The sequence below is a fragment of the Arvicanthis niloticus genome, chromosome 6 (assembly GCF_011762505.2).
Source record: "Arvicanthis niloticus isolate mArvNil1 chromosome 6, mArvNil1.pat.X, whole genome shotgun sequence".
Taxonomy (NCBI): domain Eukaryota; kingdom Metazoa; phylum Chordata; class Mammalia; order Rodentia; family Muridae; genus Arvicanthis; species Arvicanthis niloticus.
This window is the reverse complement of record NC_047663.1, coordinates 14,469,276-14,496,162: the sequence shown is the minus strand read 5'-3', so window position 1 is coordinate 14,496,162 and position 26,887 is coordinate 14,469,276. Positions and strand designations below refer to the sequence as shown.

Below are 26,887 nucleotides of genomic sequence, written 5' to 3'. Positions count from 1 at the left end.
GTGCTCTTAAACCCAGTCACCAAAGCTATTTTGTGATTTTCTTTTAAAGAGACTTTAATAAAGAACCATGCCTGAAATGGGTGAAAAGATGAAAATGTTCTACAGAATGTGTCAGGAGTCAATGCCAGCCATTCAGAGAATGCTGGGTGGGAAACAGGTGGGAAACACGGGTGGGCGAGCGAACGAGGCCGCTACCAGATGCAGATGACGCTCACTCAGCAGTGATCAGTATCTTTATTCATACACGCTTGCTTCCAAACTACAGTGAATGCATCTAACAGAGCGAATCATGCAAACGGAGACTAGAGGTTACACAGATCCAAGAAAGCTAGGCGGTAATTTACATATCTGCCTCACCTGCTAGGTAACCAAACAAGCAGTGCAACAGCCCCTGGCTTATCAGTAAAGGCCTGTTCTGGGAAACAGCCCACACCTTCACTCCTTCCTCCAAACCAATCCGGGGTTTTGCATGGTGTTTTATTTCATTGAGAGGTTTAAACGTGACGTGTCCTTCATAAAACAAAACAGATATCATGTGGGAAATGCAACTCCAAATGCATCTGACCATCTATAAAAGGTAACCTGAAAAACCTTCATAGTCAGGACAGGAGGTCGATTCTTAGAAAAACCTTTAGTCTCAAAATAGTAACCACCTTCATGTATAATTTTTAATAGTCTACTAAACCTCCCAAGGAGAGAGTCACATTTTTCCAGGCAAAATATTAACAAAAATCTACAAACGTCGATCACAGAATAGTCTTAAAGTTAAGCAGGAGACAAAAGACAGTGTAGTTTGATCAGAAAGTGCAAAGCCGCCTTTTGTCATAGTTTAGAAAAAGGGGTTCTTACAAAGTGAGCTGGATAGGTATATTCTCAAAAGTAGGGTTCTGTCTGCTCACATCTGTGGAAATGGAAGCAGATGCTCGGGCACAATCAATGCTGGCTCTTCTCGGGACAGTAGGTTTGAATTGCCCAATGGGCAGAATCCGTAGAGGGCATCTCTTCATTTTTATCCAATGTGAGAGACTGAAGGACCAGAGGGGACTTGAGACAGAGTTGAAGAAGCACCCCCTTCTTGCTCTGACTCTTACAGTGCAGAATGGGGTCAAGATCCCCAAGAATGCTTTCCTAGGGCTGTGTCAGGAAGGGGGGGCGCTATGAAACCAGCATCCCTACAGTTGAAAGATAACTAAACCTTAAGCAGCTATCTTTAGTGTCTACTAAGAAAGTGAGAGAATACCATTGGGCAGCCAATCCAATGTGGACCCCAGACCTCACTGGCATGGAAAAATCCTGCCATGGGGATGCAGATCACGGGTGTTCTATCCAACCCAGGTGAGATCCTCCTATAGGCTCCTCGGAATTGGAATTTTATGAAATTTTTATTATTTTAAAAACTCACTTGAAAAGAATTGAGTTATTAAAGTCCTCTATAAAAAAGTACAAATAGCCCAGGATACCCAGGTCTTCTATTGGAGTTAATAAGTTAATTTATTGTTTTAGGCTAAAAAAAGTCTTTGGAACTTCTGGGCTTCTGGGGAGGGTCACAGTAAGGCTGCTTAATGACTTGGAGTGTCTTCTGTTAAATGATTGACACCTGACCACATGAATGAGGGGCACAGACTGCTGAGCCATCCATGCTTTTTAAACATTACTGTATCGTCAATGGGACAGCGGTAGACACCGTTTCTAGAACACTGTGTCTGTGCATGCCTCAAGCACCCCTTCCTGATTTTCTGGATTATTCTAACAGTAGAAAATAATAGCTTTTTCTAGATTTGCTATGCTGGCCCAGTGAGACGTGGCAGGGGTGTTGACTGTCCAGCACAGTTTGTTAACAGCAGCTCATTGAGAACGATTTTAAAAACCAGTTTCCTAACACTGTCATGCTAGTGTGGACCCACTGCTAACCAGAGGACATGTCTTGTTCCTTGCTATTGTGTTCCTCCCCACCCCCACCCCGTCTCTCATGGTCAGCATCCTTTCAGGTCCCTGGATCAGCATGCATCTCCTGAACATGACTGATGTGCTCAGATGTGGTGTGGGAACAGGCACCCCTGCCCTTCTGGGGTTGTAAACAAACAGGAAACAGCGTGACATGTACACACAAGAAATAGGTGATTTCATAAGACCAAGGTGAGAAAATGACTGTCAGGAGGTGTTGAGAAAATAAAGACCTGCGCAAACCCTTCCTATTTTTTTCTGCTAAGCAGAAGCTGGCAGGTCACTGTCAGTTGTTTTTGTGACTTCTGGACCTAGTCTCAGCAGCCATAATTATCAGAGGGATAAAGATGGAACTTAGTGCTTCCAGGGTCCGCTGGCTGGCCTGACTCTGCCCAGGGAAAAGGACTTCTTACAGTTGGGAGGGTCTGAGAAGGAACAACAGATTGTATCTGACAAAAAAAAAAAAAAATCACTCGTTTTGAAGGCTGACAGATAGTAACTTCCATTTGCACCAATGACCCCCAGTGGAAAGCCCATGCAGATACCACATCCTCTCCGCCAACCTTCCATGTCTTTCTGGGTGCACTAAAACATTGCTCTTTAATGGTGTTGACTTCTGCTTCCTCCTCTTTGTGATACATTAATGGGTGGCTCTTTTGGGCTTCGAAAGCCACCATGCTTGTGACAACAACACTTGAGGGTTAATACTGGCCTCTGGTAATCTTTCACATGACCGTCTAAGACCAAGCTTCCAGAAAACTCTTGGTCTCCTGAGTTTCTCAAATTACTAATAAAATGACTAATTAAAGAAAAGGCTACTAGCTCAAACTAGGCCACAGAGGTGAGAGGGTGAAGGGCAATTGGTTTAGCTCCTGGGGCTCCTCATCTACCTTCTGAATTAGCTTCTGCCTGGAGGCGAGCCTGCCATTAACTTCCAGGGCTGCACTTGGCACATACTCCAGCCTTTTCCATTCAACCCAAGCATCAGGTGACTTTAGATGCCACGCTGAAGGCAGAGTTAGCAGCCTGCTGGCCTGTGGTGGAAGAGGGAAGGGCTGCCACTGAGCAATGGCCACCTTCCAGGGGAATATAATACAAAACAATTTCAATGGATTTTCTGGGTCACAGCCTGATGGGTCCTGTGGAGACTTGGATTGTGCTAGGTTCTCCTCCACAGGCCCTGCCAATGCAGGCAGAGTCTGAGAGCAGGTGCTTTCTAAATAGTGCCCCCCCCACTGGCCCCGGGGATTAAACCATTCAAGGCACCCTCCTCATTCCGGCCTTTGATGTGGTTACTTCAGTTCAAATGGCAGACGTTTCCCTGTAGCCCCATTTCACACAAGGTCTGTGAAGTGGGACAAAGATGTAGAATATTATCAATTGATCCTACCTAACAGCTGATAATGGTCATCCACATGAGTTAGTTTTGTAGTAAAAACTGTCTCTGCTGCCCAGATCTTTAAAGTATTCGCCTTTATCTGAATTTAACACTCAGCAGTGTATAGAATAGGCAACACTTCCTTAAATTCTTATCATCTCTCCTAAGTTTGTTCTCCAGCATTCTGTTCCGTAGGCAAATGCTGGTCTGTGGCTCTGTTATTTCCCTCCTCCTGTTGAGAATGTCGGTGGATAGCCATCCAAGGGATCACACATTTTCTAGAGAAGTTGAATCACTTGGAGCTGGATGCTGGCGGTTTAAGGAAGAACCCAAACCTGCTACTGAGGTGAAACAATCAGGCAGCTTGGCACCTCAGAGACGGGTTATCTATGTACCCTGTGCTTCTTCTCTGTGGCTTTCCTCACTTTGAGAGGCTCAGCTTCCTGTTGCTGTTCCAACTGAGAAGAGCAACACTTTCACTTCCTAGGCTCATCTATACGCCATTTCCTTGAAGGTTGAACCAAGTGTGGTGTTTTTGATAAGGTTAGGTTGCCAAAATGATGAGCTTGACTTCTAAGATCCATACATGACTTCCTCCCCTGCTTTTTGAGGTCTGAAATCCAGAATTCATGAAAGACTACAGAAGAAACCGCTCTTTTCTGGTTTGCCCCACTCTCCACTCCATATCTCCTTCTGATTAGGGGTTTTCAGAACAGCCTATGCTCAGTATCTCAAAGACTCTTGGTGGGTTGCAGGGTGTGTGACTGTCAAGCAGATAGGTAGAGAGTAACAAAGAAGAGAGCTTAGCTGTGAGATGCTTTCAGGAGAGGTGCCTTCTATAAGGACTGGTAGGAACTTCATTTTCACTTGTCCTTTATGCTGAAGAAGCTTGCCTCTTCTAAACACCCTGTATTGGGAGGCGTTTGGCCAAAGACATGCTCATCAAAGACAGGAATGTTCTAGGAACAGCTTTAAGACAGTATGTGCCTCTGAAGAGAGTCTGTTGGCAACAGCTTCAGAGATGGCTCTACACAGGCATGGGGATAAAGTTTGTCTCAAAGATTCTGTGTGTTCTGGAATACACAGTGAGTTATTCTGGAAAAACAGACTACATATTTTTGTGTGTCCATATACATACACAGAAAGGAATCTTCCCACCTTTTCATCCCTAGAGACCCCAAAGACATAGGCTGAAAAGTATCAGATAGACAGACAAACAAACAGACAGACAGACACATAAACACACACACACACACACACACACACACACACACACACACACACACACACACACAGGGTTCAGCCCAGGTGCTATAACAATGCCACAGATATATGAACATACCAGGAATGCTGGAATTAAACATTTCCAGCTGTCCCCAAGAGAAGGGGGGTGGTAGAGGAACCTCAACAGAGGATAACATGAAGAAGTTAACAGAGTCTCATCTCAAAAATAATCCCCACAAACAAAACCGGGGTTTGCAGGTAGAATCAAATATATATATATACATATGTACACATATATAGTAAAACCCTAGTTAAATGTGTAAAGTAGTCATTCGTTTTTAAAATTACATCTACATTAAAAAATTAATATATCTGATAGAGTGCCAGTATGGTATGTGGGGTAGCAGGTAAGAGAGAGCCCAGCAGCAATGAATAAAGCTAACACTTAATCTTAAAGCAGACTGGAAACATGAGCGTCACAAATATAGCACAATTGTGTCTTATAAAAATTATCATAATACTCTTTATACTTGATACAATTATATCAATAATATAGATTAACTTGTTATTAAGGTTTATTATAAACATGCAAAATCCATTGCATGATGCACTCGTAAAACATATTAAAATCCTTCTAGCAAGAAAACATCTTTGAGCTGATATAAGCATAAAGTATCTTGATCCTACAGCTCCATGTGTGTTGTTCAGTTGGAACTGGGAGTGGGAACCAAAACTATACTCTTTTTCATCTCTAAGTGGATGTAGGGCTAGAGAAAGAAGGAAAATCAATCTATAGGGACTGATGCTAGTTGATACTTTGATTAAGTTACTATACATTGTACTTCCATAAATGACACTGCAGCTTATTAAATAAATAGTAAAAAAAAAGGGATGGGGGCATACATTTCAGCTTCTTAGGAAGGGTACCCACAAAGGTAGCAAAATATTATTGTGTGTGGGGGGTTGGCTAACAACACTCGTGAATAGTGGCATGATTACTGATGGCACCCTGGATTGAAGAGTCATCTCCCAGAGATTAAAATGAACATACACATGGTTTATCCTTGATCTGAAATGATTTTACATGTTTTGTTTAGCAAAGTCCTTAGACAATTTGGCCTCTTAAAAAGAATGAGTTATCAAGATAGTTATCAACCAAGCAGGGGAGTACAGATGATAGATTCAATGAATATTTGTCTGAAGTTTTCTCTCCTTCTTAAACTATGCACTATGCTTGTGCTATGATGACTGGAAACAGTGATCAGGTTCATCCTGCCCTCTCAGACTCTAGGGACTTTTTCCACTGAAGCAAAGAATAAAAGCAATGGGTTCTTGAATATACAAGTCCTCAACCTCTCTTTGCTTTCTCTTTGGGATTCCTGTTCTTTCATTCCAAAGACATCTTGAGTGGAAATGTCTCCATCCCTTGAGTTAGGGTGGGTTCACTTTACTATCTCTGGTTGATTCAGATAGTGAAAATCCAAGAAATGGAAGGTATGGAGAATATATCAAATTGTACCAAAAATAGGGTCCAACTCCCCTAGTTTTCTAGGAAGAATTAACTTTTAGCCAGATGTGACTTCTACATAATTAAACTATACTCTTTACATTATGTCATCATTCATTAAGATAATGTTTCTGGTTGGGGAATAGGGAAGAAAGTTGATCACTTGTGGACTAATGTCCCTAGAATTTTCAGGCCTTTGTGTGGAACAAAATACAAGGCCATAGCCTTAAGATTTTATGGTTAAGGATCACTTCCAACTGCTGGGGAGACTGGGGGCTGGGGAGGCATTTCATCTTTCATTTTTGAATTTCATACTGCACTCTGCAAGATTGGGTGCACAAACTGGGGGTTGACATACGAGAACCCTTCAAAATCAGACTGGTCTATGTTAGCAATGACCAGCTGATCTGGTGGTGTTAAGACAGGCTGCCCTCGCGTGAAGAACTTGTCAAAGTTTTCTGCTCCTTTGCCGCACTGTAGGGGAAAAAAAAGAAAAAAAAGAGGTCAGAAGATACAAATCACAGAGATAGTTTACTGAGAGCCTTAAGGTGAAAGGGCGTGCCACAGGGAAATTGGCCTGACTGGGCAGGAAGAATCTTGAAGGACTTGCAGGCCTACTGGAATCAGAAGCCAGGCACAGCAAACAACAGATAGTTACTTGACTGTAATTCTTCTCATATGATAATTCTGAGAATATTCTCAGAATGAAAACCCCAAATGGAAATGTGCTGTTGGTTACAACATAGCAAGAAGACAGCCTCTCTTACTTCAATATCACCTCATTGAGCAAGCAGAGCTATTAGCAGGAATGGTGCACACACAGGGCCATCAGTCATAGCTCCATGTTGAAAAGGCCATGCTACTGATTGTGCCTGTAGGTACCCTTAAATTGACAAGGTGAGGTTACTGTCCCATATTTGGTTCTTTATAATAATATTTATAATCAGATAGAAGCTGAGTATCTTTGACATCTAACTGGGATGTTTTAGAAACTCTAGCTCTCAGACTAATCTTAAAGCAGTATGGGGTACAGTGACAATGTAGGAGATCAGTTCTTGCCCAAAGCAAGAATTATGCATATCCGGATAGAGCTGGTCAAGTGGCAGGCAGGACAACATGGACTTCATCCATAACATAGTCTCAAGACAGGAGAAGGTATGCACAGGTACCCTGGGGAGGCACAGTAAAGTCTGTGAGCTGTCTTGAATATTGTCCTCCTTCAGGATCCACCAAGGAATTCGTTGCAAATGGAGGCTTTTGGCATAGCTTCCCTGTGATTGTCTAACCAGATAGCTGTTTATGCAGTAGTGCATGGGAGTTGTAGTCAACTCATAGTCAATTATACAATTTAGAGTTATACAAGGCCCACTACATGATGCACTTGCAAAATGTTAAACTCCTTCTAGGGAGGAAAGAAAAGAATATTCTCACTTTTCCAAATACCTAGAAAGGTTGTGGCATGTCAAAGTCTCTGGAACTTCCAAGAAAGAGCTGGGAGTTTCCCTTATGATACTACTGATGATTCTGAGCATGCTGCAAACTGTTACTCTTTTATCTGCCAGTAGCATAACTGGAGCAACGTGAACTCATTTTGAGTCAGCATACATTTTAGCCTAATGAGGAATTCTTGGATCTCTAACAGAGGACAGTTCTAGTTAACCTCTGAGGTTTTATAGAGTTGAGAAAGGAACTGTATCTCCCTCCTCATGATATTATAAAGATTAACTGTGAAGTTCCACATAGAACATGATCAGAGTTCAACACACATTGTTCATTTATTTAAAACTAAGATCTGTTATGCCCATGGGTTATATTTTCTCATCTATTTTCCAAATGAGTTTTCTAGAGAAACACATTTCATTATAGTTTTCCACTTTCTTTGTAGCAAATAAAACATACTTCTAAGTGTCTACGAAGATAGAAAACATGTCCTAAGTTCAAAGTAAGGTCTTCAAAAACAGTTGTGTACTTTTTCAATATCATTTTCATTTAATAAACAGTCATTGTACTCTGAACTCAAGACATTTTACAGTTCAGTGATGGGGTGGCTCTCTCTCTCTCTCTCTTTCTCTCTCTCTCTCTCTCTCTCTCTCTCTCTCTCTCTCTCTCTCTCTCTGTGTGTGTGTGTGTGTGTGTGTGTGTGTGTGTGTGTGTGTGTATGAGTGTAGATTTCTGTATGGTGATGTTGTGGGGGACAGAGTATCCTCAGCTCACTCTGTGGAGTCCATACAGGTAATGAAGCACATTCAACATATCAGTCTGGCTCCCATATATGGAGCCATGAAACTTTGGCTTTCAAACTGCGTATTACCACGATGCTTTTCTTTGCAATAATTCAAAGCACTTCAAAGCAAAGGTCAGCAGAGGCAGAGCCACATGCAGAGGATACCACTGAAAAGGGCTCTGTAGGAAGCAAGTAAGAAAATACTGTTTCTTCTCAGGAAATAATCAGGAGTCTATATTTTTTATTCATAAATCAGATAAACAGCAGAAGCTGGTTTCCATTAAGATACTACATTCAACTCTATTGCAATGATGTAAACATCTAAAGAAACAGTTGTCTTTTTGGTAAGACTTGATTTTTAACCAGGTGAAAGTTTTCCTCCAGGAAATCCATTTTCATAAAATTGTCATAACTTGGACAAGGGGTGCCATTGTCAACTAGTGGTTAGAGAGGGATACTTCTAAATGTTCCCTGCTCCCCTAAATATTTATTGGCTCAAAAACTATCAATAGTGCATCTGTTGGGAAACACTGGACTCCATATATCTAGACTGTAATGAGAGGTCCTGTGGTTGATGTGAAGGGGCCAAGCATGAAAAATAGGCAAGAGCAGCCATAAGTGGGAAGAGAGCATGGAGTAGTTGAAGAAGGCCAAAGAAAAAATGATGTAAGCAAGTGTTACAGCATATGAGGGTTGGCTTTGAGGAGAATTCCCTTTTGGTGGTGGATGAGTACCAACTACCTGGAAGAATCCAAGTGCATTTACTGTAATGTTTTCAGAGAGTGGGCATGAGCACCCTTAAGAAGACACCATTTGTCATCTTTCTGATACTGACAATGCAAAGAAGAGCAAGAAGGAGAGTCTAAGAAAAAAGAGAGAGAATATGTGTCTCTACAAGGCAGAACAAAGCTAGCCAAGGTAAATGTTCTATTTGCCTGCCTGTCTAGCGTCACATTTAAGGATTTGTTCTTTGAAAAGATTGCATATGTGTAGTCCTTTATTTGAATACTGTCTTTATGATGCCCACAAATTAGTTTCCAGGGAGAAGTTTCTTAGTACCATGGCTTTATTGCCAAAACTAGAAGAGTTCTCAAAACCTACAAAGAGGATCCACCTAAACACCAAGGGAAGTGGAGAGGGAAGAAGACATCAAATTTTACAGCTAATATTCCATGAAAAGTTATTTCTAAGGCATCTAGTGTTTATAAAGCCAAAAAGTATAACAAATGGGATGAAAAACTCTTTGGTGAAGCCTTGCGGTATCAGTACTGGAGACTGTGAAGCTAAAGGGAAAATATGGAGCCCCAATTAATTAAATCATTGCTATGTGGCCACACTGAATGACCATGTGACTGTTAGTCTCAAAATTGTCCCCCACCAGAGACAGCTTTCTCTTCTCTCACCCCAACACTCCTTGGAATTTTCCATGGCAGAGAGAGAGAGAGAGAGAGAGAGAGAGAGAGAGAGAGAGAGAGAGAGAGAGAGAGAGAGAGAGAGAGAAAGAGAGAGAGACAGAAGAGAGAGAGGACACACATTATGGGAAATGAAGGCTTTTCTTAAACTGACTCAGTTTAGGTAAAGAGACCAGAGGCAAGGGCAGGGTGAGTACAAAGAATAAAAAGTAAATCATTGAAATTCAAACACATCAATCATGAGACAAAAAAACTAAAAACAAAATAAAACAAAACAAAACCCCTCAAACAAACAAACAAAAACAATGGGAAGTGTGAGTATAGTGTAGTAAAAATGAGGATGATAGCCTTTGGAAAACTGGGAGTTGAATCTGAAGATGAGATGAGACCCAAGACTCAGAAGACGTTTTATTCTGAAGATTGTCATATCAGAGTGAATGACATCCCAAAAGGCAGCAGGAATATTTTAATCATAAATCTCATATTATGGAAAATTTAAATTAACCTTACAGTAGAGAAAGTCTCTGAAAAATAAAGCTTCCATGCTTCTAAGCAAAACCAGGCCCAGAATCAGACGATGTCTTTTAGGAAACCTGGAGAATATTTTGAACTATTATTTAAAGATGTTATGCAGAGATCTTAAATGCCACCAGCAAAACCAGACAAGTATCATAACAATCATATCTCTTTAGATGCTTGTGCAGAAGATAATATATTTAAGAATCTATTCTTCACTGCCCATGACCTAACCTTGAGATCATCAGCTTGATGGGCAGAGAGCTGCAGGTGCCACCTTGGAGCTGTGTAGGGAGTAAGAGATGAGAAGGGGCACTCAAGTAGCATCTGTGGGTCAACAAGTTAATGAGTGGCATAAGAAGGTAGCTTGGCTGCAGATGTTCTCTCAACATTATTACAGCCATTGGAAGGACAGCCTCCAATAGCAGCAAGAACAACAGGCAAATTTAGGTTGTTTGTGACCTCTGAATTCTAGTCCTCTAGACCTTCGCAACAGGTAAATAATCTTATGAACCTAAATAATCTTATGAATAATGCCTCTGGAGTGAATAGGCATGATATTCACCACCAAAGGCCCCCAACAACTTTCACTAGAGGAAACTTCTGCCAGAAATGTGACCCAGGACAAACTCAGAAGAGAAATGGGCAGCTGGTGTGTAAACCCAGGCGGGTCCATTGATCTCCTTGGGAACAGTTTGTATCTGGTGCTTAGGACTGTCCCTTGGGGAGGGAGAGCAGAGTGAAGGACCAGGCCAGAGATTAAGAGGTCCAGGTGTAGCTTTAGGAATCTCATAGCATGTCCCTTTAAAGGTAAAATGGGGAGGTGACCACTCACCTTCCAGGGCTCTGGTGAGAGCTAAAGGACCTAGCATGTGTGAGGCCTTTCTAAATGATAAGACATTATACAGAGAGAAGATATAAACATGAGCCAATAGTCCTGCATGCAAATAGATGATATTTGAAGAATGAACTAATGCTATTAACAATCTGCCTTCTCTCTTATCTCTTCATTAAGAAATAAAAAACTTTGTCATTTTTGATATCTGTACCTAAATGATTAATTTTAATCATCAACTAGACATGATCTAGAACCACCTGGGAAGGTGATCTCAATGAGGGATTGTCTAGATCAAGTTGTCCTGTGGATAAATCTATGATTTATATAATCTTGATTACACTGAGGAAGCCCTGTCTACTGAGGGTGACACCATTCCCTAAGCCAGGGATCCTGAAGTATGCAAGAGTGGGAGTAACGAGCTGAGTGTGTACATGCATGCACTCTTTCTCTTCCCTTCACCATGGAAATGACCAGCAAGCCCAAGTTTTTGCTACCTTAATTTGCTAAAAATAATGGACTGTGAGCTAAAATGAACCCCTTCTCCCTTAGGTTGCTTCTGTCAGGGTATTTTATCACAGTGACAGAAGAGGAACCAAGACATCACCCATTTAGTAAATTCACCAATCAGTAAAGTGAACACAGGAGAAATCACACACAGTAAAGATGTTACAGAGCACAGAATGATGCAGCCCCTAGATGGAATCTGGGTTGCAAAGTTCTGTGCCCACATCCTGTGTGGCAAGCAGCCTTCCAAACCATTTTTGTTCTGTGAAAGGGTGGAGGGAAGGCTGAGCTGTGCTGTGGGGAGTGGCTTCTTGCCTGTGACTCTTACCCTTGAGAGGCACTGAGCACAGTGGTACGTGTGTAGGTCTACACTCTATAGTGTTCCAGGAGTGTCAGCTACAACTCCATGGTCACTGTTGTGGCAACATGAGTGGCTACAGAGCAATGACCGCTAGGAAGCAAAATCACACAAATCCCAGATGGATAGGCAGAGTGCGGAGCTGATGAAGCATAGAGGTTAGCTGCGAGAACACAGAAATAAAAAAAATGTAGCAATCTTGGGAGGGCCTCTTACAGTTGCTAGATACAGCAGGGTATCTTTGGCATCGGGAGAATGCTTATCTATATTGAAGACTCTGTTCTTGGGGAGACTACAGCACTGTGCTGTATAGTCTGAACATTTATGAGAACATCACCCACTCTCTGCACAGTTCCCTGTGTATCTTTGTGTGGGTTAAATAGCCAGTGGCAGACACAAGCTTGTGTAATCTGCCTTATGCTTCCTGGGATGCCAGGTCAACTGTATGGGAAACCCGTGGGGGAGGGCCTCTGGCTACTTCTCTGCCCTTTCCATGAAGGTCAGCATGCTCAGGGAAGGTCTCAGTGCGGGATGAGGGGAAGCAGCAGCACGCGGTTAATGGTGAAAAGTGAAATTAGTTTGCTTAGTCACTCAAGGTCTGGAAACGTGCTCACCGAAGGCCTGGATGCCCACTGAAGCCAGTGCATTTTGGTACAGAAAGTCTGGAGAATAAGAACGGATAGAGGAGAGGAATTGGAGATGTCGAGAGTCAGGAATGGCTGTGTGGAGAATGCCGTGAACCCACGAGCCTCTGTGGTACATTGCTATGTGAAAGATGAAAGATTCGAAATGCCACCATACTGTCTCCTTATGTATGGTTTTACACATGCGTGTCACATTCTGGAAGGTCACAGAAAAGATGAATCGTGGGACTAGAAATTAGGGTTGGGGGAGACCATCTTTCCTTTTCTATTCTTACCACTTGACTAATGATTTGGCTGCAAATGGATAGTATTTTAATGGTAATAACTGCCTGAAAGATACTGAGACTTCCTCTACTTCTGGCCAACATTCTCTGGGATGAAGGACTAGAGAAGGGATTTGGTTTCATGGACACCATTAAACACACTCGACTTGCCTATTTCCTATTTCCCACATAAATGAGTGCGTTCATAGTCAGTCATGATGGCACACATCTTCGATCTTAGTACTGGGGAGGCAGAGGCAGGTAGATCTCTGACTTCAAGGAGGCCAGCCTGGTTTGTCTACATAGTGAGTTCTAGATAGGCCAGGGCTACATAGAGAAACACTTTATCAAACAAAACAAAACAAAAAAGTGAGTGCACTTGTATGTGTATGTGCATTTGTATGTGCGTGTGTATATGTATGTATGTGTGTGTGCATATGCAAACAGGTGCACTTGTATATATGCAGGTGAATGAGCAGTCTATGCTCATATAGGCCAGAGGACAATCTCAGCTGTTATGCCTCAGAACATCTGTTTACTTTGTTCTTTTCAGACAGTCTCTTACTAATCTGGAGCCTCCCATGAAGGCTAGGCTGGCTGGCGAGTGAGCCCCAGGGATCTGCTTGCCTGGGAAAATAGTCATGTGCTACCACACCTGGCTTTTTCAATGAGCACATTCCTAAAGGTATAAAGTATAAAAGCCCATGCACGTATGAGAGTGAAGGTTCAACCTTACCAAGTGTTATTTTCTACGGGATAAAAACATGTACCCCATTTAGCTTTTCTTTGTATTAATGGCCAGGGCTAGAAGATTTAAAGTTCTCTTTTCAAGAGAAGTACAGTGACCATCATTGTTGCGTCTTGACATTTGGACAAAGTGAACACGTCAACTTGAGACAGACCAGGTCTGTATGCACAATGTCCTTCAACCACTGAAGCTCCAAGGCTTACAATTTATTTATATTCATTATTATTTAAAGTGTTTCATTTTTTATAAGCAGAAAAAGATTTGGGAGAATAGTAATTAAAGAATAGTAACTGTTTGCTTCTAATTCATCCATGAAAGATGGAGAAAGATTTAAAGGCTTAAATCAAACCCTAATACACCATGATGTGGTTTCTTCTGTCCCCAAGGATGGTTAGTGTTTTTAAGCTGTCAGCACAGCTCCTTGAGTCTTGAGAATCTCAGCTTTAATTAGTGTCCCTGTTACTGGCTCAACGGGAAGACCAGGAAATTGAATCTGCCTGCTACTCAAGAGGACTGGTTAGATGTGCAGAGACATTCTCTCAGTTAGACAGTCTCTACAGACAGCCTCCTTCATCTGGATAGCTGCTGCTCCATACAAGTAACTTTGCAGACTCCTTATTAAAAGAACACCATACCATAAGATGTTCTCAAGTTTAGAAAATATGCACAGAATTATTTATGTTTAAAGAAGCATGACACCAGCAACTTAATCTCAAGTGGCACAGGAAAGCATGTGTGTGTGTGTGTGTGTGTGTGTGTGTGTGTGTATGCATGTGTGCATGTACATGTGTGTGCATGTGTGTATGTGTCTGTGCCTGTATGCAGGTGTGTGCATGTGTGTATGGTTGTGTGTGCCTATGTTTGTGCACAGCTGTGAATATGTGTACATGTATTTGTATGTATGCGCATGTGTGTGTGTGTGGGTGTGCATGTGTGGGTATGGGTCCAAAGAACAAATAAAAAAGAAGACAAAGCAAGCATGGGAAACATTAACATCTAGGGGACCTAGGTAATGTAAACATTCTTTATATTATCCTCCTATCCCCCTCTTTCCTTGCAGTGCTGCGATTGAATCCAGGGCCCTATGCACGTTGGTCTAGTGCTGTACCTCTGAGCTACACTCCTAGACAGAATCTCCCTATATAGTTCAGAGGGTCTTCCTCCTGAGAACTGGTATTACTGGAGTGCTGCCACCATGCCCAAGTTCCCAACTCTTTCACAAGTCTGAGAAATTCTTTCAAAATAATTTCAAAAATAACTGCCAACCCCAAACCATCACCATATTCTCTGAATAAGCTAATGATGTCATTCAAAGGGGGCCACCACCCTGTGAGCATCCTTATGGCTGCCTCCCTTCATGGTGGTGGGCTGGGGGAAGGAGCCATGTCTGTGCCTGATTGTCGCTGTGCCGCCTACGCCTATGCCTGCTGGTCTCACTGACTTTGGCTCTTGCTATAGGGATGACAATGCTCCAGTGAAAGTTATTCTAGTTTTTTCCTACCTCCCTTTTGATGAAGTAACTACAGTAATTTCCCAGGAAAGGTTGTCTCTGAGAGACTGGCCCATTTTGAAAATGCTCTGCCTACCTGTGGATTGAGGAATATTTAGTTCTTGGTATTGACTTCTGCAGATTAATACCCCTTCTCTCTAATATCCCTTCCAGTTCAGTGGCTACTTCTGGCTTGTCTGGAAAGGAGCGATTGTGCTTTTTTGTGTGGGTGCCAGTGAATAGAACTCAAAAACAGAAGGAAAAAAATCAATTAACTGTATGCTCATGATATCTGTGTACATTGCTACTGATTTCAGGTGGGGAAATGGAGAGAAGGCTACTTCATTTGCGTGACTAACACACCAGGAAAAATGCCCTGTGGTCAGTGTGCCTAGCTGGCATCTGGGAGCTTTCACTTTTTAGACCAAGCAGAAAGGGGACTGTCCTTCCCTTGGTGAGAGTTAGGTGACCAAGCAGGATGGCTGACTTGCTTCTCGTGTGGTATGTCCTCACCAGCTTGACACCACTGGTCTGTGACTGAAGATGGACCTTTTCAGAGGTGACATGTTTTTGAAAAAGATCAGAGTCTTCTTCCAATAGCCTTCTGAATATGGACAGACCTTCTTCTAATGACTCAGGCTGGCCATGGGAACACTGGGCACAGCACAGCTGATATTTCCTGTACATGTTTCCCTGAGTGTACAGCTCGCTGAGGCATTTATTTGTCTAGTGGCTTCACTTATGGGTTGGGACTGGTCTTATCTTGGCTTTAAAATAAGTTAGCACAGGAAAGCCTTTCTTGGCTAGGGATGATTTTGGCTTCACAGTGGCACATGGTAGCCTCTGAGGAACAGACATGGGTCTCCTGAGGACTGGGTCTTTTCGTCACTGGTCACTGTAGGCCAAATACTTCCCTCACTTCTGACACCACAGGAAAGTAGTGTCCCTACATCTGATGCCCACCACTCTTGTTCATTGCTGTCTTGTATGAGTTGCCACCCACATAAGGCTGGCCACAGGAGCACCGCAGGTCTTGACTTTAACATTGGCGGGAGATGGAGAGACCGCTATAGAACTTGCTGATGGAGCACACCATAAGGGTCTTTTGCTGTGATGCCTCACGTTTTGCATGACTCTTTGGTCTAAAGGTTAGTGATAATATGAAGACGACTAACAGACTGTATACCTAGGGAACCTTGATTCCTATAGGTCTGCCCTGCTGTATAAAGTCTCTTCCCTCCTAGCACAGGACCAGTGATTCTGGAACCATTTTTCTTCAGAGGATTGCGAGTTAAGAAGTAGAAAAACAAAACAAAACAAAACAAAAGCCCCAAACAAACCCAAAGATGAAAGACTCCTGAATCTACAAGCACAGATGAGATGCCTAAAAGCAGCCATACAGTACTGTGAGCACTGGCAGTCCACAGCTGGCACTTGACAGTAAGTGAAGGCTTAATTCCATGGAAGCGGGGGCAGTACAAACCGGGAGAACAGCTAATGGCCTTTAATCCTGCAGATCTCAGGAAAATTGAGTCTCCAGTGCTTGTTAGAAACCCACCAGGAAGCTCCAAAGACAAGGTTGTTAGGCAGGCCTGTTTGGGCTGCTCAGAGGCGGGTGTACCATGGGTCCTCAAAGCCAGGCTCACCATGGGGACATGGACAAAGTCAGAGGCTCTGGCAGTCACACTGCCTGGTTGTTTACAACAGAGAGACCTGTGTTGCTCACTCCTCTTTGAACTAATTACCTGTTGCTTTTTTTTTTTTTCCCTGCAGATTCCTCTGAGTTTGCATTTAGCCATGGACCAGTGAGACACATTTCAGCGAGGAAGCTGGCAAACCACATCCCCGAGTAGCTTCTCTCTGCAGCCTTTTCTCCCCTCTACCTGTGCCAACCATATTGTGGCTTTGACTAAGCTGCTTTCCTCTGTCCTAAACCACCTTTCGACCCCTGAACTCTACTTGGTGTGGTAATTCCATACCAGCACCGTGCCATGCAGACAGAGTGGCACTCTAGGGACCCTTGCATGATCCTCCTCACCTGAAATTAGGAGGTGACTGCTCTGTGTCTGTGGCCTGGGGGTGGGGCGGGGTGGGGATTGAGCTCAGGAGTGGCTCTTTGCTGTCTTGCAAGTGACTGAGACCTCCCTCATGTCTCTCTCTGCTTGGACTCGTTTGCCTTGTGACAAAATAAAGTATCAGTGCTTCTCACTCCTCCCTGGACTGTGTCTCCTCTATGGGCTGGCTTCTGTCCCTGCATTCTTTTTGGCTGGTGGAAAAGAAGCTGGGGGGGGGGGGGTTTGTGGTCAATTGACCTGATTAATTTTAGTTTGTCTTCGGTCTGTGCTAAAAATGTCTGTGGAGAATAAAGTCCAGCGGGCTCGCCACTGCCAGTGTTATTCTTGGCTCAGAGGACACATGGGCACTGAGGATGGGTTTGCTGTTCCTACTCAGCAACTCTGCCACTGCAGGGGTCCGCTTGGCCTGCTCATGCAGGTTGGTTAGAGACCGACCCACTGGGGCTGATCCGGCAGAGTGGAAACTTCTGACACTGGCCGTGGACCATGGCAGCTTGCCTTAGAGTATCTGGAGAGCACCAGGGCAGAGACTCAGTGGGGCTAAGACTTGGAAGGGGTGGCTCTCTGGGCAGACGTCCTGGGTACTGTGGAATGGCAGGCGGAGTGTACAGGAGTTGGTGTCTTAAAGATACTCACTTTAGCTTAGTTCTGGGGACAGAAGCCTTGAGAAGGGGCATATTGGCTGCCATTCACTACCAGAAGAAGCGTCAGGGCTGTCACCGACAGCCTAGTAGAAAGGACCCTGATCTATCCTTCCAGCATCTGCCAGCTAAATCTTCTAGTGAGCTATTCAGCCTTTATGTGTTTTGGCCTTCTCAAATGTAAAGCTGGGACAATCATGTCCGTCTGCCTCACAGGGGTGCCTTATGTAAACTAATGTTTGAAAAGCGCCTGGAATGGGGCTGTTGTATAGTGGGTTAAATAGAACTTTAAAGGGGGGAATCACATGGCAGAAACTGAATAAAGCCAGCAGTGCTGGCCCTGGTGGTGGTTACCCACTCTGCACAGTGGATGTAGAGGCCACTGTGGGAACTGTGTTCAGATTCTCTCTGTGGGATGGTGGAGATTTAGGTGTGCTCCAGGACCCCATGGTGGGGCAGGATGTGGGAGGGCTGGGGGAGCAGGCACATTTAGGAGATAGATTTGAGACCTGAGTCCTGTCAAGAACCAGACAAGGAAAGCTCTGCAGGGTGTAGTATCCCCAGTGGTCAGTGCAGGCTACTGGCTAATGCCCTATGTATTCTGTGGCCATCCTTTAGAAGGTGTTTGTCCTTCTGTCTTTACTCTGGCTATCAGATTCTAGGATTGTGCACAGTCTTGACTGGTGACTGAGCACCCATTTTCCTTACTCTGCCAAGGCTAGGGTCACTAGCCTCCTACCGCCCAGAGAAAGGGAAAGGAGGGCCATGTCCGGGACCAGGGACACGGAACTCAGGATATTGTCCTGCTTTTCTGGACTCACCACTTTGGGCTTGAATGGCGGTTGGATCTCCCTGTTCTCCAACTTCTCCCAGTCGATCCTCCTGAAGAAGGCATGCTCTCTGACATCCCTCTCTCCCTCAGGCCCGCAGCCCAGCCGCTTGGCAGGGTGTTTGGTCATAAGCTAGAGAGAGAAACAAAGACACAGATGAGTGACAGAACCTTCCCGGCCAGCTCTGCCTTCGAATTAATGGTGGTGCTGTCTGAGGAGGCTCTGGAAGTCCATCAAGAAACACACATGTGGGGTAGCAAGGGTGGCCTCTGTGCAGTGATGCTTGCAGTAAGGAAGCAGTTGGAACAGGCATCTGCGTGCATCATGTCCACTTTGAACCTGGCATCCCTGTATGTAGATGGGGGCTGGGCTGGTGGGCTGGGGATGTGTCATATTAGTAAGGAGTCACATTTACAGGGTATAAAGCCCTAGGTTCAATCCTTAGCACTGTCAAAGGGGAAGTGGGGAAAACTGGGAACGGAAGGAGGGAGGGAGGGAAGTTCATGTTATTTACATGAATGCCTGATAAAAAAAGATCATGGGACATCATATGTACTGAGTATTGAAGGCCTGCATCACACGGATGCTGTATGGAGCAAGTGTCACATTCTTCTTTATTGCCTGGATCAAAATATCATCAGGCTCACGGGCTAGGAAAATACACATTGTAGCAAAGACAGCAAGTAGTTCATCTCAAGGTATCTGATGTGGGACTTGGAGAGCATGTCAACCCTGGGCTTGTCCACGGCAGGAGCTCCTCAGCTGCCACAGGCAGCTTAGCCTTGACCTTCAAACACACTAAATAGGAAACACGGAGTGTGGTACACTCTCTTTTGAGACATTTAAAAAGGAATTTTGTGACTGAAATCATGACCACTAAAGACCAATTAAGTCTACTGCCACCAGTTAAGTTGCTAGCATTTCCCTGAAAGGGGAGCTGGCCAAGGACCCGGAAGGTTTAAAACAGTTCTATTTATAATAGCCTCCAGCCAAGGTGGAAACAATGCAAGTGCCCACCCTCACTGAGTGGAACACAGGGATAGACTGTTCAATGTCCACACAGCAAACATGTCAGGAAACACGGCCACACACAGCGATGTGGCCACATTTACTACACCATGCTGGGTAAAAAGCCAGGCTTGGGGCACATGCTGAGGAATCCCACATGTGCAAAGGCCAAGACAGGCAAGATTCACCTGCGTAGTCAATCTGATTATCTTGGGGGTGGTAGGTGATAGCAACTATCAGGGGAGAGAGGAGGGAGCATCTAGGCTTCTGTCTTTGACCATAGTACAGTTACATGCATGCATCCATTCTGTGAAAACTAATTGATATGTCCATGGATGGTCTATACCCATTTTTAAGATGTATATCTTAAAAGAGAGAAAAAAATAAACTGTCACATATGAGGATTAACACTCCCCAAGAGCCTGCGATTATTTGTTTGTGTGACTGTGGGTATATGTATGTGTGGAAGACAAAGGATGTATGAGTGTCTGCATATCTGTAGAGGCCAACCTTGGGTGTCGTTTCTCCTTGGAACACATGGATTGGAGCTAGGCTGGCTGGCCAGTGAGCCTCAGGGCCCTCCTGCCTCGACTTCAACAGTGTACGCCAGCATGCCTGGCTATTTTACATGGGTTCTGAGGCCTGAACTCAGGTATTCATGCTTACATGGCAAGCACATTATTGACTGAGCTACGATTAATTCTGGTGCCTCCCCACCCCCTCTGCAATGCTATGAGGTGGACTGGGAACTAAAGTGGACAGAGGAAGAGAATGGGTCAAGACATTTGGACAGTACTGGAATGTGAGTCTGTTCTGTCCCTCTGTGCCCTGCATGCCACCAAACTTTGCAGCAACATGCATTTGTAAGAGTTCTAGGGTCTTTCTTAGAATGCCAGAAAAGGAAGTTGGGCATAGTGGTACATGCCTGTGATCTCAGCACTTGAGAGGTTTAAGGAAGCAGATTGCAAGTTCAAGGCCAGCCTGGGCTATATAGGGAATTCAGAGCTGGCTAAGCTAAAGAGCAAGACCCTGTCTCAAAAGCATCACGTATGAAAAGGGAATTTCCCTTGCCAGCCATCTTGGTTGACCACCAGAGAAGAAACCAGATGTACTCACTCCTTTGCAGATGGAGACAGCTTCCTTGGACAAGGATTTGGGGTAGGACACATTGTGCTCCATTATAGACTGAAATAGTTCATCTTCATCTTCCCCATCAAACGGAGGCTGTTCCAGACAAAGAAGGGGAAAAAACGGAAGGAGTAACGTATTACCATGGCGGCACTTACAAGATCTGTGAGAAGAAATGGACCATGTTTCCCCACACACCGCAGGTGGCAAGGTTAGCTTGGTGAACACGGAGGCTGATGTGATTATCTTTAATTAGGCTGTTGGTTGTGAGCTTTCCATTTTTTTTTTAACTGTCCCTTTCATTATCTTACCCTGGGCGACCCAAAATAATCTTTAGGGAAGAATGTTTTAGAGTAATACATTTAGTGATTTGCAAATAAATTATAATTAATCCATTAATCTTGTAATTATGTGCTAAAAATCTAATTATAAACAAATCAGGTTGCAGATGGTTCTGTGTTTAGAGGGGGTGTGTGTGTGTGTGTGTGTGTGTGTGCTCGCATGCGCACGCTCGCACAGAGAATGCTTTTTTTGCCTTGACTTGAGGTAAAGGGAACTTCAGGCTAGGGGCAGAGAGGAACTGGAACCCTTCTGACCTGACAAGACAGGTAGCCTGCTTGGTGGCAATTGACAGGAGCTAGCTTTTAGATATGTTCTTTGTTCCTTCTAGTGGGCTGAGAAATGGAGAATCGGTGATACCATGGAATACGGAACTCTACTTCCCAGCTGGATGCCCACACTCAGAGGGCCCTTACACAGCAGTTGCTCTGATGAGGGTTCTGACTAGTTCAGAGCCCAGTGCATGGTACCCAGAAGAAGCTCAAGGAAGGGAGCTTACAGTTGTTACTGAGGCACAGATAGCTCTTGGGAGGCATTGGAAGGAGACCATGGCACCTGTCTGTATCCAAGGTGCCCTTCAAGTGGTTTCTCCATTGCATCTTTTACCCTGAGGGCACTATTCTCTCATGCTTACTCTAACGGAATGTGCCCAGGAGGACTGGACTTATGGGAAATTCCTGAATATCATCCTTGGTACAATAACCTTCAGCGTAACATAAAGATGTCAGGGGCATCCCTGGTAGGGAGCTCTGAAGGGGAGCTGGTCATGGGGCCAAGGCAGGAGAGTCACATGCTCTGAGGGAAAGACGCCAAGTGTGTAGAGAGCCCTCCCTTTGGGCCAGGAATGGGAGAATGTAGTTTCGGTGACTTGTGGCCCTTCATTTTTCTCTCTCTTGCTCTCTAAGTGTAAACGAAGAGCCTGTTTTCTGGTTGCAAACGCCTGGCTCTGTAAAGCACCTGTGATGTGGTGGCGGTCTGCACGTGGGTGAGGAGAAGGGATGAGTCTGGCTGTGAATTAGTCAGGGCAAGGCCTGCCATGCTGTGTAGATGAAACCTGGTATCTATAAGGTAGGTCAGTGAGAGAGTGCAGCTGCAGATGGCCTTGCTGGGGTAGGGGTGTACCAGCCAAGAGTGACAGTGGTGCCTGGCTGGCTGTCCAACACACCTTCCTTTTGGCCCCATAGCAGGCATCCTCTCAATACCTTTTATTAGACATCCACGCATCACCTCATCTCCCCTAATGAGGAACTCAGAAGGGAGTTTGAGCTTTGGCCAAGGAGGTGGTTCATAGCTAACACAAACATACTAAGTTCTGACCTGAGCTGCAAGCTGTACCCTGCCAGGAGCACTGTGCAGTCTAAATTTAAGGTGAGCATGTTCACACACACACACACACACACACACACACACACACACACACACACACACACACACACACGTGTTTAGGGTGCTTATTCTAGGGAAGACTAATTGTCCCTCTCTCAGTAGTTTTAATCACCTAGTTTTTTCATCTAGGGGTGGCATCCCATGTGACTTCTGCCATGCACAATGGCAGGCCAACTGGTATTGTCCTTGTTCAGTTCTTGCTAGTAGTAGCCGGAATGATGAAGCACTTTTGTCTGATTTTATTTTACTTTGTTTCATTTTATTTTATTGACAAAGTTTCCCTGAGTAGCCCTGGCTGTTCTGGAACTTGATCTGGAGATTAGAATGAGACCTCAAACTCAGAGATCTGGCCCCTGACTCTGCCTCCTCTGCCTCCTCTGCCTCCTCTGCCTCTGCCTCTCTGCCTCTAAGTCCTGGACTTAAGGGTGTGTACTGCTTCAACCTCCAGGCTCTCTTGTTCAGTTCTTAAGTAGCCATATTATAGATACTTCATGGGTATAGTTTCCCTTTCATATTTACAAATCTCTTTTTTATTTTTTCATTAATTCTCAGATTTTCTTTTATTATTTTCAAATAAGATACTATCTGTAATCTTTGTTTTGACTATTACAAACACATTTGTCTTGGTAGCCAGCAGTATTCCCATTCAGAGCCTAAGAGCCACCAAGATCTCTTCAAATGGATTCATGGGTCCTTGGATGTGTTAACAATCGCTTCAAGCAGCATGTTTTGATAACAAATGCTAGTAGAAACATCTCTGCATGCCGGCTCTTTTTTCCTCTGAATTACTTCTGAGGAATGGCGTCCTGGGTATGGGATTACGCACCAAAGAATGTGAGCGTGTTGATGTTCTTGCTGGGACTCTCCAGCTCACCCTAGGGGCCTCTTTACAGGTAATTACCTACTTGCAGGCCTTGGTGCCGAGGGCAGGTCAGTGGTACCAGATTATAATTACAGCCATCTTCCTTTCTAGTAATGCCAGCTCCTGCAGTGTGGGGAGACCTGCTGCCCGGGTCCTTAGTACATGACCTTTTCAGAGTGCCTCCCTCCCCTACCATCCCTATTCCTACAGCTAGTTTTAAGTGTCTGCAAATCTGGACGCAGTGTTCCAAGCTCGGCTCCCCATTAACGAGTCTTGGGTTTGTGTAAAGAAAATTTTCTGAACATGTTGAGCCCCACACCCCACTGGAGAGCTCTAAGCTTTCATCAGATGAATGGCTCCCACGGTATAAAATGCTTCCTGAATCTCTTCCTAACAGGCAGAAGGGAAGAGCCCTGCCATGTTGCTTGCAGATTGCTGAGGACCTAGGAGAAAGGGAGAGAGACACACGTGGACCATTTGGGCTGAAGCTCCAATTACTGAGATGAAGCACTGGGTACAGATAAACATCTATGGAAAGGAAAGAACACAGATGAGAGGGCCAGTCCCCTTATGACAAATGCTGTGAGCACTGGGAACCACAGTGAGCTCATCAGAGGGCCACACAGGCGCTATTAATACTCCTGCCCAAGCAATTATGTTTGTCAGGCCATTCAGAAACTGGATATAGACTCAGGCAATTCAGACTTGATGGCTCCATTTGGCTGCTGACAACTGATAAGCCGAAGGCACATAGAATTGCAACCAGCCACCTTTTCCTGCTCAGTGTTAGCCTTCTATAGTTAAGGAAGACAAATGAAGTGCCTGACCCCTTGGACAAGCCCGTAATCAGTCTCCCTCCTTAGTCCCTGTGCCGATCCACTCTTGTTGCTGAGTGCCTGTGACTGTTAGGGGCTGTGGGTATTTGTATGACACTGGTGGCCAAGTTGTAGACACACCAGGAATTCACTTCATTTTGCCAGGCTCTGACTGGAACTGTGTTTGTTCCTTGTAGGCATCCAGGTAAAGCTGCCTTTGTGGCCTGTGCCCAACAAGGCACCAGCATGTCGGAAACCTTGCAGGTGCCATTTTTGAGGACTAGTACTCTTTTCAAAATAGAGACTTTGGGGGATGCATGCAAGGCACGCTAAGTGGCTGAGAAGCAGCATTGGGAATAGGCCAGAAGGTGTACAGAAGCTTCAGGTGTGGGAACAGGGGTGAGAGGAACCTCCTTGGAAGGCCCAGATACCTCCTCAGGGTCCATATACAAGGCCTATGATGGTTCATCCTGTCAACTTGATGAAATTCAGAATCACCATGGAAATGAAATTCTGGGCATGTCTGTGAAGAGTTCTAGTCTTGGTTAACTGATGTGGCAAGGCCCACCCTAAATGTAGGTGTCCACATTCCATGGGCCGAGGTCCAGGACTGACCCAAGAATTGGATAAGCAGCAACATTCATCTCTCTCGGCTTCCCGGTTGGGTTGCAATGTGCATAGCTGTCTTGTGTGTCTGCTGCTGAGTGTACCCTCTGAACTGGGAGCCTAAGGCAACTGCACCTTAGGCTGCTTTGGGCCATCTGTCACCACAAGGCCCAATGGAGACTTACTTCCTAGGCTCCTCACTGGGGAATGCAGCCTGGAAAATCCTGGGGAGGAAGGCTGGCAGGTAAGTGGGAAGGAAAAGAGGGAGAAAGGAGGGAAGGAAGGAGAGGAGGAGGACAGGACTTCACTGCAGGCTGTTCTGAAACCCTAGTCTTCTGTCAGCCAATAAGGAGCCAAGGCATGGATGCTCTTGGAAAATGGAGAGCCCTTAGGAAGCCCAGGCTGTGTCTCTGCCCAGCTGGTTTCACTGGCTGGCAGATACAAAGGAGACTCACAGTGAAGGCGGGACTTGTTTCCTGGCCTTGAGAGCTCGATACTCAGGATCAAGGAGGGGGTTACACTGCACATTGCCTATGTGGTCGGCAGGGCTCCCAGGTGTCTGGCAATTCACAGTCAAATTTTTTTGTCAAAATTTTCAGAAAGGGAAATTGGCTTCTAGCACAGGCAACCTGGGCTCCCCCCGTCTGCATGTCACAGTGAGCCTGTATAACCTGCTTTTCTGTGCTCATACACTAAGGCATTATACCTAAGAGGAATTCTCAGATAGATGGGGGTGGGGGCTGAACAAACAAACAAACGAATAAACAAACAAATGAACAACCACTCCACCCCACTCAAATCTTAACAGCATAGATGAATACTGACTGAATGTAGGCAAGCGTTTGCATTTTTTCATAGCTAAACAAATTCTTAGTATCTACTAGATATGATGACAGAGAGAATGTAAAGAACAGGCTTCCTGTCCTAGAGTAAAAGTCATATGGCCAGAGATCCCTGGCCTTCTCCATTTTACTGTGCATCAACCATGCTGGTGGCTTCCCTTCAACTTAACCAGGGCCACATGCTTTTTCCTCTTAGTTTATCACTGACACATATTTTCATCTTCTAATTAGTCTGTTCTCTCTCTCCTTCTGAGCTGTGAGTTTGTGGAGGTAAGGATTTTTGTCTGTTTTATCCTCACTGTATGTAGGAAGCATTCAGTGTGCAAATAAATTATGGCCAGTGAGTGTACTATCTCAGAACGGTAGGCACTTTGTCCCTGGAAACGTGTGCCTGCTGCTAGGCATGGATACGTCTGCCCTTTCCTGATCATCGAGGTTCTTGCCTCCAAAGTCACGGTCCCCAGGACTACTTCAGAAATCCAGGAATTAAAAAAAAAGAGTTGGGTTTTGTGATGATCTGAATGGGAGTGTTCCCCATAGGCGCCTATGTTTTAATACTTGGTCCTCAGTTGGTGGAACTGTTTGGGAAGGATTGGGAGGTGTGGCCTTTCGGGAGTAGGGGTGACACTAGGGATGGCCTTTTCAGAGTTAGCTCTCTCTGCCTCCTATTTGTAGGCAATGATGTGAGTCCCATCTCCTTCTCCAGCACCACGCCTGCCTGCTGCCATGCTCTCTACCATGATGGTCACGGACTCTAACCCTCTGCAACTGTGGACCTCAAATTAAACCCTTTCTATTATAAGTTGCTTTGGTCATGATGTCTTGTCACAGCAACAGGAAAGTGACAAAACAGGGATAAAGTCAGAGGTTCCTCAAGGCTTCACCAAACCCACTGCCTCCAGCCAGGCTCTCAGACAGCTCTGCCTCCTGGCCCTCTGTGCAGTCAAGGGGAGTCAAGTGGCCTGTGCCACATAGGCAGGGGCGATGTTCATCACTTAGGCCAGGTTCTAAAATGTTCCCCATGACTATTCCCTCACTCTCTCTTCATCACTGGCTGAAATGAGGTCAGTGGATGACTCTAAGGCCATCAGCCATGACAAAGAGAAAGGACAGGAGAGTGCTGACCTTGAATTCTCACATGACTCACTCTCCCCATCTGCCCACCTCTCCCAGCTACAGAGGACTGTATGGAGTGTGTGAGGCAACCACTGAGATCTGGAGGTTGTTTATCAAAGGCATGGCTCAGGTGTGGAAGCCATTTGCATGGGGCAGTGCTCTGCTAGGCAATGCAACTCCATCCTCTGAT

At 44.8% G+C, this 26,887-nt stretch overlaps 1 protein-coding gene across 2 annotated transcripts in view; it reads right to left on the bottom strand.

Annotated features, from left to right (window-relative positions):
- Positions 1 to 215: 215 nt before the first annotated feature.
- Positions 216 to 26,887, bottom strand: part of Prkca (protein kinase C alpha) — a 398,743-nt gene continuing 372,071 nt past the window's right edge. For both annotated transcript variants that reach the window (XM_034504395.2, XM_076935568.1), the window contains 3 exons: positions 20,720 to 20,827; positions 18,587 to 18,727; positions 216 to 6,527 (listed from right to left, as the gene is read on the bottom strand). In XM_034504395.2, coding sequence (XP_034360286.1) covers positions 6,363 to 6,527; positions 18,587 to 18,727; positions 20,720 to 20,827 — 414 coding nt within the window. In that variant the 3' untranslated portion in view covers positions 216 to 6,362. The remainder of the gene's footprint in view (positions 6,528 to 18,586; positions 18,728 to 20,719; positions 20,828 to 26,887) is intronic.